Source organism: Cuculus canorus, chromosome 17, assembly GCF_017976375.1.
Source record: "Cuculus canorus isolate bCucCan1 chromosome 17, bCucCan1.pri, whole genome shotgun sequence".
Taxonomy (NCBI): domain Eukaryota; kingdom Metazoa; phylum Chordata; class Aves; order Cuculiformes; family Cuculidae; genus Cuculus; species Cuculus canorus.
In genome coordinates, this window is record NC_071417.1 from 5,154,598 (window position 1) to 5,168,929 (window position 14,332).

The 14,332-nt window shown below is 39.1% G+C and overlaps 1 protein-coding gene across 1 annotated transcript in view; it reads right to left on the reverse strand.

Moving 5' to 3' along the window:
- Positions 1–1,335: 1,335 nt before the first annotated feature.
- Positions 1,336–14,332, reverse strand: part of AACS (acetoacetyl-CoA synthetase) — a 41,667-nt gene continuing 28,670 nt past the window's right edge. Inside the window, exons 10-18 of the mRNA XM_009555728.2 lie at positions 13,748–13,872; positions 11,071–11,135; positions 10,771–10,893; positions 9,495–9,608; positions 8,868–8,993; positions 7,230–7,299; positions 6,294–6,352; positions 5,258–5,460; positions 1,336–2,656 (exon numbers count right to left, since the gene is read on the reverse strand). Of these exons, the coding sequence (XP_009554023.2) occupies positions 2,519–2,656; positions 5,258–5,460; positions 6,294–6,352; positions 7,230–7,299; positions 8,868–8,993; positions 9,495–9,608; positions 10,771–10,893; positions 11,071–11,135; positions 13,748–13,872 (1,023 nt within the window). The 3' untranslated portion in view covers positions 1,336–2,518. The remainder of the gene's footprint in view (positions 2,657–5,257; positions 5,461–6,293; positions 6,353–7,229; positions 7,300–8,867; positions 8,994–9,494; positions 9,609–10,770; positions 10,894–11,070; positions 11,136–13,747; positions 13,873–14,332) is intronic.

A 14,332-nucleotide genomic window follows, 5' to 3' on the forward strand; every position in this document is an offset into this window, starting at 1 on the left:
GGAGGACAGCATTTGGAACAGGTGGTCCACGCTGGATGCAGCAAATCTGGATGGTGTTCTCAGCTCTGCAAGTGCTGGGAACTTGCAGTTAAAGTGCAAGTCATTTCACAGCCTAACAGAAGTGTCCACTTACCTCTCCTCCTCCTTGGAACTCCATGAGCTATCAGCATCCAGCACTTCTGAAACTCAGATCCTTGAAACCAGCTATAAGTGCACAGACCAATCTATAAATACATCTACTTTTTCATTTGTAACCATAGTCTGGGAAAAGCTTTGCAACATCTGATATTTGCAAGAGATCAAATTATATCTGTTAAACTTTCTACAGGGTTGCCAGGAGGATAAAGGATTGAAAAAGCAGCTTCTAGGCATTGTATACGTTCTTAATGTATCTGTGCTTCTAAACTATCTTTAATTAATTAAATATCCCCAAATTATTTATTAATAAGGATCTGTGGGGTTTGTAAACTCCAGACATTTTGCATGAATTAAAGAACAATATAATGAAGTTTTAATGAATACAAAGTCACAGTTAATGTAAAATTTATATATAGCATGCCAGAGGGGAAAGGAGTTTAAAGGTACTTTTAATCATAGGTTATTGGCAGCTGGATAGCTCATTTTTATACTTTCCTAATGGGTGCTTGGTATTTATATTATCACATCTATCATGCCAGCATGGTATATTGTCTGACTCTCTACAGTTCAGAAACTCAAATGAAGACCAGCTCATTTAAAGCCTCATTTGCTAATGAGGCATTTCTGCATCCTGCAGCGACTGTGTTCTTTTGATTCGCAGACCACCTGAGAGGGGCTACTGCTCAGCCACATTCACAGGCGGTTTTATTCTTCCTGAATTATTAGCAGCAGTATTTGACGTATTTTGCAACGGCCTTCAGCTTCACTGGAGCAAGCGAGCCGAGCACAGGGTGGAAGAAAAACAATACACTTACAAGCTGCAGCTAAACACGACAGTTTAGATTTTGCCCTAAGTAACAGAGTACGCACCTTGCAGCGCGCAGTATTCCTTTTAGCAGCATTAACACATCACAGCCTACAACTCCTTACTGTACTGACACAAGGCTCACTTTCATCACATTTTCTTCCACTCCTTTTCACCTGTGACCTTCTCAATGAGCCAACCATGCATATGTAATTAGCAGCAATGTTTTACTTGTCCTGGGCTCTGCATAAGAAAAAAGGATAAAACTTTCAGAGAACAAGAGTTTTGTAGTGGTGTGAACTTGGGATTAAAATCTTTAAGAAATTAAGCTAAAAATGATTCCATAGCACTAAAAAGGAAAATAAAAATAAGACAAAATAACTGAGTGAACATTGAAATAAGTATAATATATATTATATATAAAGAATCAATTTATTTTAATTAACTGTTTATCAATGCTGAATGTATTCAACACAACTGCAAGGACATCCATGATTTTAATGCATTAAATACTTAATCCACAAAATTCAAATAGTGCAGGAGATCCTGAATGCCAGAGGTTCGGTACAAATACTGCAACAGTATTTCATGAAAAACAAAACAATGTTTTAGTGCTTCCATTTCACTGTTTTAGTATGCTCATTATAGTATTTTTCCCTTTATAAACTGGAAGGATACAGAGCTAGAAAACATTGTTTTGCTTTCAATGTGACATACAGTAAAAAATTACAAAACCAGCTTTTAATAAACAAACACACTGGAATTATTCAGCTAATTAACATGGGATTGTTGACTCATAGCAAACGAACTTCAAAACAAGGAAGCGAAACGCTGTCTTCAACTGCAATGTTAACCCAGAGTAATGACAGTAAATTCCATGGAAATAACCTGGATTTACACCAGGAAGGAGGCAGTGATTGCTCCTTCGCCTTCTGAACCACCAGAAGTCTATCAGCTAAATAGAAACAATAGAAAGGTTACACCAGAAAATGAAGCACCGATTACTTTCAAGGGTACCGTGAGCTATTTCAAAACTGAAATTACTCCAAGTCAAACAGGTTATAAAAACATTTAAATGCACACTACGTACAGAGCACTCATGTTACGCAGTCAGGTAGTTAAAATCACTGTATATTCCTTACAGTTGACTGAAACACATGGATCAAAAAAAAAGTTGCTAAAAAATCCAGTTTAAAAAGAAGAAAGCCAACATTTTATTGAAGTATTCTATTTGCAGCTGTGACTTATGCTATCTGTGCTCCCATTTGATGGGCTGCTGATGTAAAACTAACCAGAAAAGATGCACTCATATACATATATATAAAAAAAAAAAATCAAAACAGGCAGGTTCCTCCTTCCAGGCTGGAAAAAACTCCAAGATGTATGGCATATTTAACCAATAAAAGGGAGCTAAGCTTTACCCAAGCCTTTTGTAATGCACTTAATGAAATTTTTTCTTTTAAAAGAAAGAACCACCAGTATTAAATAAAGCTTTTTCTTTACATACATTATTGATATATACAAAACAAACAGAACCAAGACAGATGCAAAAAAAAAATAATCAAACAAGTGACTTTAGAAGTTCTGTAGCTCTGGAATATTTTGGTACAGGTCCAAAGTCTCTGGGTTTGAGAAAGCTCCCCGCTGCTCAACGTTTTTCCCCGCAATCATTTGCTTCACAGCTACTTCCACTTTCTTCCCGTTTATTGTATACTGAAAAACAAAACCAGCAATGGTAAAATTACACTTTTCATATAGTAACTTAATGGAAATATACATGAACCTCCACCCTTCCCAGAACTCAATCAAAATTTAGCATAATGTCTTCCCTTCTCTGTTACACTTGAGGCACCAGCATTTTTCTGCTGAAAATCACTGGAAGAGTAAGTGGGATTCAAAGAAGAGTTTATGTCATTTTAGTTTATTAGTCCTTTGTGGTAACACTGAAAATCTGATCCAGCTCCAACTTAAACCACTGAAACAAGATCAGAATCATGGTATAAAAAAATTAAAGATTTTTATTGTTTATGCTCCAACACATCCAATTTTTAATTTTCTAAGACCGGGCTCAAAAAACAAAGCCCAACTCCATTGGTCTTTGGGAGAAGAAACCCATGACTTTCATCTCTTAAATAGACAGTCTTTTTCTAGTAAGTTAAAGCGAAACACTGAGCTGAAAGTTACATTTTCAAAACAAACCACAATAAGCTGCAGCTTCACCTCCACTTATGAATCACATACATTCTATTACACTGTGTTATTCTAAAAGTAACAACATGGCAGAAAAAAATAACACTAGTTCTGCTCTTCTTGAGACCAGATCACTAATTTCCAGCTAGGAAATTACAGTAAGGAAGAACTACGCCAACTTGAACAGGAACCACCAGGCCCCATTTTAGGTGCTCTCTGCTTTCACAGGCACCAAGGCTTTAACACAACCTTCCTCAGGCTGGTGCCATGAGAAGCTTTAGGGGATGGCAGCTTGGAAAAGCTGACTTCCAAGTATCTCCTCAGCTTTGTCTGTCAGGTTTGAGAGCAGAAACACCACTTGCTTTACTACTGAATCTGCTGAGTGAGGAACCCAGGTTGTTCCTGGCCTCCAAAGTCACTGAAACTCCTGAACTCCTGGCACCATGATTTTTCATCAGGGATCTTTCTGCGCTGGCTAAAAAACCCTCAATACGCTCTTGCAATATTGATTTTGCTACAACAAACTTTTCCATACTGAAGCCACATGTAATCCTACCCTCCTGAACCACCTTAACCAACCACTCTTCCTCCTCAACGATTAGCAAACAAATTTTCAATGCTCAGAAACCAGAAGACGTCAGTGGCCTGCAAGGGAAGCGCCCCCTTTAAAAAATTATGAGACAGACTGTCCAGTAAAGCAAATTTGCTTCCTTTAAGTAAACATCTTGTGGATGATGACCAGAATGCTCACATGGTCAGGACAGGACTCAAAAGATTTGCTCAAACAGTCTGCAGTATGTTTTATAACACCTGGATACCTCAATTAAAAACCATGCTTTGTGTTAATGAAGTACTAATCACCTCCCACAGCTGTACTACTCCTACCAGCGTTCAGTGTCAGCACACAGTCAGGATTAGGTTGTACCTTCAGATGAGGATTCAATACATTTCTAAAAGTAGCAGAAAAAATGTTTCCCTTCCTAGCAAAACTTTCGAAGAGAGATATGAGACAGCTTCGATCACTTTACCGCTAGCATATTTACCTGAAAGGTAATTAAATTGTAAATTTAAAGTGTGAGCCTATTAGTGATCTAAGCAGGCTTTTCTGAGGGGCAGCCCATCACAAATACCTCAGCTGTACAGTCAGGTGATTTACACAGTTTAAGAGTTCAACATTTCATGCAGAAGCTCAGTTGCAACACAGAAAATCCAGACTATCAGGTGCAGGGGATTTTATACACGTGCAAAGAATCTTTTGAGCCAAGTATTATTTGCCAACAGTGGCCTGAAACAGAAGTAACTTAACAGATCAGAACCAGACAGCTGTGTGCACCACAGAGGCTGGCAGTCCTGAACCCAAGACTGCTTTCACATTGAAGCCTACGTTGACAGTAAATGGGCATCAATATCAATTGGTCTGAGGCCTCAAGACTTTTCGCTATGCACGCTCAAGTCTTAAGTGCAAACAGAGCTGTTGAGGAGGCTCTAGCATCAGAGAGGACTACAAAAAAAAACAGGCATTCCAACTAAAGACTTCACACAGCAAGGAAGAGCACTGTACCAGAAGACTAAGCATGGAGAACCTTTGGCTGTACAAATTTCTCCCTCCTCGCCCTTCTCAGCCTAAGCACAAAGATTTTATTTTAGTTACTGCTACAGTTAAGACAGTCAGAACTACATTTAAGCGGCTAAACAGATGTAAAAGTGAAATGATTTACAAGATGATTTTATAAATTTGTTCAGAGCTCGCAGCTTTCATAAGAATGTCACTTGAAACAGGAAAACAAAAATGAAGTAACCTTATGGGTAGCCAGAAAAGCTAAAGTTAAATTACCTTTTTAACATTTTCCTTTAAAAGGCTAAAGTATGCATTACTGAGAAAACACAACATTTATAAACTAAGAATGAGCATTTTTAGGTATTGTTAAAAAAACAAGAACATGCTTAGCTGAAAAGGAGAAATGATGTTGCTAAGCAACATAGACAACTATTTATAAAGCTTGAATACACTCTTGAGATGCTAAAATTTCCACGCATGTGGGTTTGAAGAGCAATGACAACTGCTCCTTAACTACTATTCAAGGTGACAAAGAAAAAAAGTAGGCAGCATTTTTCATGACATACCGGAATGCCTTTGGTTTCTAGAATGAGGCTTGGAACATGCCTAGCAGAAAGCGCTATACGTATTGCATCTCGAATTCTTTTCACCAGATCCTCGCTGAACACATGGTTTGATGCCATCTTCAGGAAGAGTATCACCCTCTCCTCCCCATCTTTGTTGTACTGAGGGACACAGAGGCTATCAGAAACCTCCTCGAAGGCTTCAACTGAAAATAAAGGAAGCGTCCTTATCAGCAATTGCATATTATTATTCTGACGGCATATTTTTTCTGGTTGCACCAAAAGAAGCATCACCCTTCCTAGAGCTGGAAACACAAAACATGTCCTGGCTACAATGAGCTGCCCCCTCTGGGTGCTCTGAAATTTTAACTCCTGCTCAGGGGAAAACCCAGGTTTAAGGACCAGGAACTTAGGCCCAGACTAAAAAATGCTGCTATAACTTCTGGGACAGATAACGGGGTTCTATGCTAAGCCATTTTCTTTGGCTTTCCTCACAAACCTCACTGCTGCATAGACAAAACTATCACGCTTGATCACACAAGAACAAGGAGAGGCAAGAGGTTCTTAAATGTCAGATTAGCACCTTTGGAGGCACAGTTTCATTGCCTTTCACAAGCCAGACCTGCTTTGAAATACAAAGCACAAGCTAAAGAACCTAATCTAATTATTAAGACACAATAAAACCACTGTCAAGAGCTTGTCTTGGGGAAAAAAAAAAAGCAAAGCCTCAGAAGTTAGGTATTCTCTTATAAACCTGAATGATATAATTAGTTTGTAAGGCCTTATTATATGAAAGCTACATCCTATGGAAAACATCTTGACTACTTATCTCCAGTCCTACAGATACATCAGGAAAGCAATCAATTTCAAGTCTACAAAACAGAATTTCTGTTAATGCTAATATGCTCTCTACTGTCTCTCATTTGAAACTCTGCAAGTCTTTTATTACTTAATCCTTCCAAACATCTTTATAATGCTTACATTTCAGATTTAAGGCAACCATGTCATAGCTGAAAGAGGTGGAAAGTTAATTTCATACCTATGTTATAGATTTCAGAACTTCCGAATCTTACACCATTTGGATTTAATGTACCATCACTGAAAATCAGACAAACAAAACAAAGAAGCATTAAAATGTGATTAGAGTCTGATGAAAAGAGAAGAATTGATGCAATTAACCAAGTCTCTGTACATTTCACGCAGTGAATATGCAGCCACATTAGAAAATTTTAAACGGATTTAATTCAAGAAGGCATTTTGCAATGAAGTTGTACAGAGAACATCAACATTATTCATTCACCTTTCCCAGTCCCTCCCCTTTCCAGTAGCCTACAACCTACAGATGACAAAACAGACCTTTGTAGTATTCCACCATATTGCAATTGCACATCATCACTTCCCAGTCTCTTACAGCTGGAACTTGTTTCAAGCACAGCAGCCTCACACCGTATGTCTGCTGAGCAGCTCTGTTAGCGACAATGTCAGAGCCAGCTTCAAGGCATTCACTCAACTTTGTTTGGAACAGCAGCTTTTAAATGCAAGCAGAAAGCTTAGCCATGATGGCGATCGTGGCTATGTTCACTAACAGGCACAAATTAATATCTGACCTTCTGTAATTAAGTTTTGCTGTAAAGCAAGTCAATGGCAGAGCCAAGACCAGACAAAAAGTTTCCCATCTCACCACCTTCACTTGGTGAAGTGAATGTGCTGCACCCCCAACTCAAACTCTTAGATCATCATTATAAGTCATGAAACACAAAACCAAGTCCAATAAGTCCTGTATTCACATACACAAATAGGCCCCCTCCTCTCTAATCCAGCTGCTCTAATTCAAGGGTTGAAATCTACAATACTGGATTTAACAAAACTAATATAAAAGCTGACAGGCATGACAATCACGTAGATTATGCTCCAAGGTGAAGTTTGCAAGTTTTAGCACTTATTCACTCAGAACACTTCCACCAAGATATTGTACCTGCGACCCAGCATGACAATTCCTCCTGTCTTGGGATTAATTTTGCAGTAATCCCCGTGGGCCCAAACACCTATTAGAGAATGACAGAGGTTAAGCAGCCGATTTCTTACTCATCCGCTCACAGGAGACATTTGTGTAAATCAACTCACATAACTTAGTAAAATATATATAAAAATGTAACATATCAGATAGACTTTTAGAACCACTCACAGTAAATACAGCAGTTACACAAAATCCACAGTGCATTCACAAAGACTTAGCACACACAAAAGTAGCTCTCGCATTAAAATCATACCCTAGGTTATCTTCTCATTGCTTGTCTGCATGTCTATACAGCACCCTTTAGAAAACAAATAGCTGTCCTGAACACCACATTCTGAGGAAGGCGGAAGACTTCCACACAATATTCCCTCCAGTCTTCCTTGATCCACTTTTATGCTGCACAATTCTGTACAAGAAGCTTTCTAGGCTGGCACGATAGGGCTCAACGATTCCCTAGGGAGTCTGTGTGCTTTATATTCTTGATTTGTGTTAATGTACACTCAGATTCTACTTCTCAGAGCTAGAATAACTTTTGTATTTTAAAAGATGAATACCACCACAGCAGCCTGCCACAAACAGAAATACAAGCCAATTCTATTCAACTTTTTCTAAAGAAAAAAACACATCAATTATTTGCCCACACATGTGCACAAAAGACCATTTTCTAACTTAACAGTTACTACCTTAAGCCTACATACAAGGAAAACCAGGAAAGGTGTTTCAGCCAGAAGCTCTGGACCACTGTGATTTCAGTCTAACAACTGTCAGAGACTTTTTATTTTCCATTTATTGTTGTCAGGGTTACATGCAGACTGCAACATTCCCTCTATTTTCCTATACGATTATCCCCTGCTGCACATCCCAGCTTCTCTTGTGAATCCACTCTATTGCTGCTATTTACAAAAAAGCCTCCACCTCCAAAAAGAAGCAGCTTGAGGTCCTGCTCCTATAAAATCCCCTGCCCTGTAGGGAGCAGGAGTTCAGCACTGCTGTGCCGCATAAGCAAAAGCTCTAGACAAGCAGAGTCCTCCACGATTATCAGGAGGAAAGTCTCTGGCACACAGTTCTTGTTCCTTTACACTCGCCACTACTGAAAGACTGTATGAATGCAGAATATGCATGTCTGAGGCAGCATATACTTAAACCTCATGCTAATGAGGTAGCAAGTCAGCACTTATCCCCTAGGATTCACTCCTCCAGCTAGGAAGGAGCAGTCTGGCAGAGGTGCAAGTAGCACTCATTAATAGAGGATTGCTCCCTGACCTATTCAGCACTTGCATTTCACACTCACGCCAAGCAGTCTATGTCTGCACTACAGATTATGAGGCTGTTGCAGCCATATCTGCCTAATGAGAAGCAAAATGGAATTGGAGCTTTCCAGAGACTTAAATTTTTTTGGATCCATGTTCAAAACAAAGCACTAGAAAACAGAGTGAGATTATGAAACATGTCGTGGGGTTCTCACCCAGGAAAACTAGATCCAAAGCTGCACCTGCCTATCACTGGGCAAGAATAAATCAGTACCTTCCTAAAAGCAGCAATACAGTCTCTGCCCTTGGTCAGTCTGAGCAACATCCATAGTCCTTCATTACATACCTGGGAATTTCGAAAAATAAGCTTTCCTGTACTTGTTTCCATTCTCATCATTCCAGAAGTGCGTAGGCTGACAGGGAATAGGCTTGGTACAAACCAGCTCTCCACTTTCACCCCAAACCGGTTTTCCTGTTTACAAAAGAAAAGGTATTTTCTGCATTTCCCTTCTGTAAAAAACAGGCTACCAAAGCAAATAGCACCTACAGTTACTACTTACATACCAAATGCTGATGTAGGTATACGATGAGCTGACTGGTGCTCTCAACATCTTGTGTTGAGTCCTAAGCTCATCTCTACCTTAGCCTCAGTAACTTCAGGAGAGTCACACCACATGGTGGACATCAGCCTGGCACACACAGTAACAGAGTTAATTAGCACAGACACCAGAGGCTATAATTTGGCCTTGATGGGCTTTAGCAGTGTTATGGAAAAGGAGTGCCATTTTACACATTGGTAATCTTCCCTAGAGTCCTGTACGATCCACATCAGGTGGATCCAGATCCAGGCTTTGCGGAACATGCTTCCAAAGAGTAATCGCCCATTTAACAGCTGTTTACCCATCTGATCGAATTTAAGGTCACGTAACTACTGCATTTCATAACTGTGCATGATATTTTGGATAACCATTACCTTCATCATTCCATGCTTCTACAGCCATTCCAAGATTTCTGGCCTGAATTTCTCCTTTGTAAACTGGAATTGTAACATTCTGACCCATGAAACATGAAATTATATCTGTCCCACCTAAAATAAAAGAAGTCCATTTAGAACACACAATACTTTTTGGGAAAATCAAAACTGAAGATTACAGAAGAACTCTAGAACAGCAAACTCCCACCTTTGCCAAACCCTCTGATGCCCATAAAACAGCATAGAACACACAGTATTAGCTAGGATCTTACATGACTTTTGACAAAAGGAGGTTTCTTCTTACTTTATACATCTTACACATACATGCCATATGCAGAAATATTCCTCGAGGCATAACTTTCACCTTCTACCTATTTCTTTAATCTCATTTAAGGCAAATGCCATTATATAAGAATAAGTAAATGCCTATAGGATGAACAGTTATCTTAAAAATAGATACTGTCAAAGTGCTTTTGTTAACTGGAATGTTTATAGTCTTTCTAGGACTTCAAGGAAGTAGAATTAAGACAAATCAATCATGTCAGCTTTCCTCAAAAATAATCTTCTGCATTTGAGACTACAAATGTCTACAGTGGCAAGTTCAAGATTCAGCACTAAGACCAGGGTCAGTAGCAGAATAGTCAGACTTTAAAGGAATCAAACTAAACTGAGTTAAAAAGCCCTTTGAAAGAGGCAGTCCTCATTACAAATCTGAATGAGGAGCTCCTGTGGTGGACCTTATGCGAATAGAAGTTACCTCGGCTAGTGGTCCTCACAACAAACCACACAGTATGTGGGCTTGATATTTCTCTAATTACATAATTTACAAAAAAAAAAAACTGTCTGCAGTGCCAGTTACTTGTCATGAAAGAATTGAAACAGGAACGCAAAAAATTCTCCAAGAGGTATTTTCTGCTAGAGTCAGCTATTTGCAGAACAGTACATTCCATAGGTTAATAGACTCTCTTCTTGATCTCACCCTGCTACCCCTAAGGACAGCTAGTCAAAATAAATGATCCTGCTTAAAAAAAAGCTAAAACCCAAAACATCTACCATGTCAGAAACATTCCACTAAAAGCCTTTGAGTGTACAAGCTTCATTATGGCACACTGAATTATGCAGAAAATCTCTGCACTAAAAAGACAATTAATTCCAGTTTAACTATAACCAAGGCTGAATGATCCAAGGCTTAAGCTTCCCAAATACACAGCGGCAAACAAGAAGGAACCACACAAGCAATGAACAGAATTAGTAATGTGTAGCATAAAGGCATCACCTGAAATGGATCCCAAGAGGACACTGCTTTTTATGTGTTTGTAGACATACTCATAGCTTTGAGATTTGAGCGGTGATCCTGTAGACAGGATAGTGTGGAGCGTTTGGAGATTGTGTGTTTCACCTTAAGAAAGCAGGAAATCAACAAGACAGGTTAAGGTAGAACTTTTTCCAGAGTTTGTAACTATTCATCACTACAATCCAGAATAATTACATGAGGGACTTTGTGACAAGATACAGAACCTGGAGAGGAAAGGCAAGAGGGAGGACAGAAGGGATTCAATAGCTTTTTGAGGCTTACATGGCTTTAAATTTTTCTCTTCTAGCACAGCCAGCCACTTTGCACCCGTTCCAAGAATGGTGATCCTAGAGGGAGAAAGTTTAAATGTTTCGCATATTTTAATATGCTAACATTCTGAAGACCTGCAATTCCCGCTGCAGCAAGCAGAGGCTGGAGACACTGTACATTGATAAGTCAAGTTATGCAGTCTCTTAAAGCTTTTTAAGTGCAAGGCACATCCTTTTGAGCAATCAAAATTAGTCAGATCACATATCTCTGCAGCTTTGAAACTTTTAATTCTATCTTTAAATATTAAGTAAAGTGTTCCCACCTCATGGAAAACGTTCGCTTTCATTTACAGGAATTCATAACTGCAGAACACTCCAAAGACATCATAAAATGTTATAACATTTACTTCATTAATGGGCCATAATTGCCTCTAGGCTGTTTAACAAAACTGCTGCCTTGTTACTCTTACATATAAACATTTTGCCATTTCAAGGCTCAGTTACACAAAGAATACTTCGCTCTGAAGACAGCAGCCGGTGATTTTCTCTTAGATACCTGTTCGGTTCCCACTGACAGAAGCCTGAGTTGCAGGTGCCTAACTGAACAGGAAATACGGCCTGAAGAAGAAGAACTGAATGCCACCCTTGCAAAAAGTATATTTAGAGCTCCCCAAAACAACATATTAAAATTTGAAATGAAGGCTGCACCCTTTCCCTATCCTATTGATGGAAGTGCTGGTTTAATGTTCCTGCTGACTTCCAGGAAATCTTCTCTGCAGTCTACTAATTCATTTTACATCACAGCAGTAAACTCACTCAAGAAAACACAAAAGTAAGGATAAAGGAAACAGTCGGAGTGCACAGAATATGGGCAATACATACACCAGTAGAACTTAAAATAACATCCTGCTGTCCTTGCTTTCAGTCTAAAGGTACGATGGAAGGTAGAACTGCTCTTGAGAGAACAGTATAGTTTCAGAAATGGAGAGAGGGCTATTTCAGCACTCCCAAGTGGGCACATCTTCCTCGGCCATTTAGGTGAATGACAGTTGCTGAGAGGCTGCCACCTCTCCGGTAAGGATAGGCTCTTTGCACAAACACACCAGCGCACAGAGCAATTTATTAGGTACATGGGAACGGCACCTGAAGGATACGACTCCTCCAGTTAACACATACCACAGCCCTATGAACTATTTTTACTCTTGTGTAACATCTTACTTTCCTTCCATGCTTCAAATTATCACTCATTTTACCGTTAGAATACATAACGCTTCCCTATTTTTAAGCTTTGACACTTCTTCTACAGCACCTGTAGAGCCTACTCTCCAATTATTTCCTCCCAAGTGCTACATAATAGTTGGTGACTAAACACAGTTCACTTCAACAGGTCTTTAGCTGATGTCCACTTATGCAATCCTTGTCCTGCAATATGAGATATCCTGATGATAGCACAAGAAAATGCTATCTGAAGGGAAATATGGTACATTTTCAGAGATGGAAGGTAGTCTTAACATGAAGTCTTTTCTTTCAAATATGTAACATATGACTGAGCTGGGAACAGACTGCATTATGAAGTACCACACAGATGGCCACTGCTTTTAGCACCAGATTACAAAGCGAGACATGCAGACACATTTCAGTTATCTTCACTTACTTTGGCATGTAGAAACAATGCTTAAAAATAAGCTGTGTTATTTCTCGAGTCTAAATTTTTGCCTGTTCTACTAGGTTGGGTTTTTTTAGAGGAGGGGGAACATATCTCAAGTTTGTGGGGTTTTGTGTTGGGTTTTTTGTTGTTTTTCTTTACTGGAAGCATTCCAACTAGGTACTAACCTTCAATCATAACAGCCAGAGACTACAGGTCACAAAACGAGTAAAGTTTAAATTATCAAGAGTCAGAAAACTACTTTTTTACATTCACTTCCTATAAATGAATTAATTTTAATTGACAATTAAAAATGACACTTGTTATTTTACCAGTAATACCATTGAGATCTACTCCTTACATCCAGCGGGCAAAACAGGCAAGTTATAAAAAAACTAAGTTTAATCAATGTATAAAGTTAAATACCACCACCGGATTTTACAGCTGTTCATCCAATACCTGCCATTTCTCTAGGTTTCGAGAGAGGGCACTCTGAGTGTATTTAGACAACGAACTGTGAAAAAATTAACAAACAGCTTGACAGGGAGAATTAAGCATTATAGACTAAAAAGCAAAATATGAAAATATAAGCAACCTTGCTAAGCGTTTACAGTCAATCTGTGTCTTTATGTCAAAGCGCGATATTGACTCTTATGTTGGAGCTGCTCGAAATGAAGGATTTCTATTTTCTACGTTATGAGCGTGCTGAGAAAATACTCTTCAGCTAGCTCCCAATCACTGCCTTTTGAAAAGGCTGCTCTTGAAAACTGACTATTGAACCAAAATTCTTTGTTTGCCTGGAATCCAAATACTTCACTAAAATCTGAAACAATCAGCTCTTTGTCTCTTCTGTTCTCTCTCAAATACTGTTTTAGTACAAAATTTTAAAATATATTTCCACTCAAGGCTAAACCAAAAGAAACTCTGTGATGCTACACAACAGTTTCTGACCACAAGAATGACACTTTTTAATAAGGTTGCTTGTATGGAATCGCCGTAACACGAACAAAGACCATTATCCTTTCATTAAATCTTGTTTACATACCCTAGTCTGTCAGTCAAGTCCCAGAGCACATTTGGTGATGGAATTAGAGGAGAGCCATCATAAAGGACAACTGAAGCTCCTGTAGCAAGCGCAGTCACTAACCAATTCCACATCATCCAGCCCGTCTGGAAAAAAGAAAATACCTCTATTGGTTTCCATCTTTGTCAGCTAGCTGTCCACTTTCCTGGCAGCTCTGTCACAGGATCACGAGTGTTGCTTGCTGTCATATGCTGGTAGAGGAGCCTACAGGCACTAGAAAATGATGGACAGGTGTAGCTTTGGGCAGAATTATCTGGACCAAAGCACACTTCCTTTTGCATGAGGGGCCATCTTTCCCTCCACTTCCCTTTTCTGAAGTCTCCCTGCTTTAAAAAAAACTGCTAAACCAACACTTGAGTTCATGCCTATCTCTGCCGATTAGGTCCAATCACTTAGGAATCAGAAAGTAAGGCTGGAGCACTGTCTATCCTCTCACTTGCCCCAAGGTACAATTTCCTGATGCATGTTCATCTAACTTATCCTTACCTAAAGAAAGGCGGATTCCACACATCTCTATACACATGCCTAAGGCATAAGTCAAGAGAC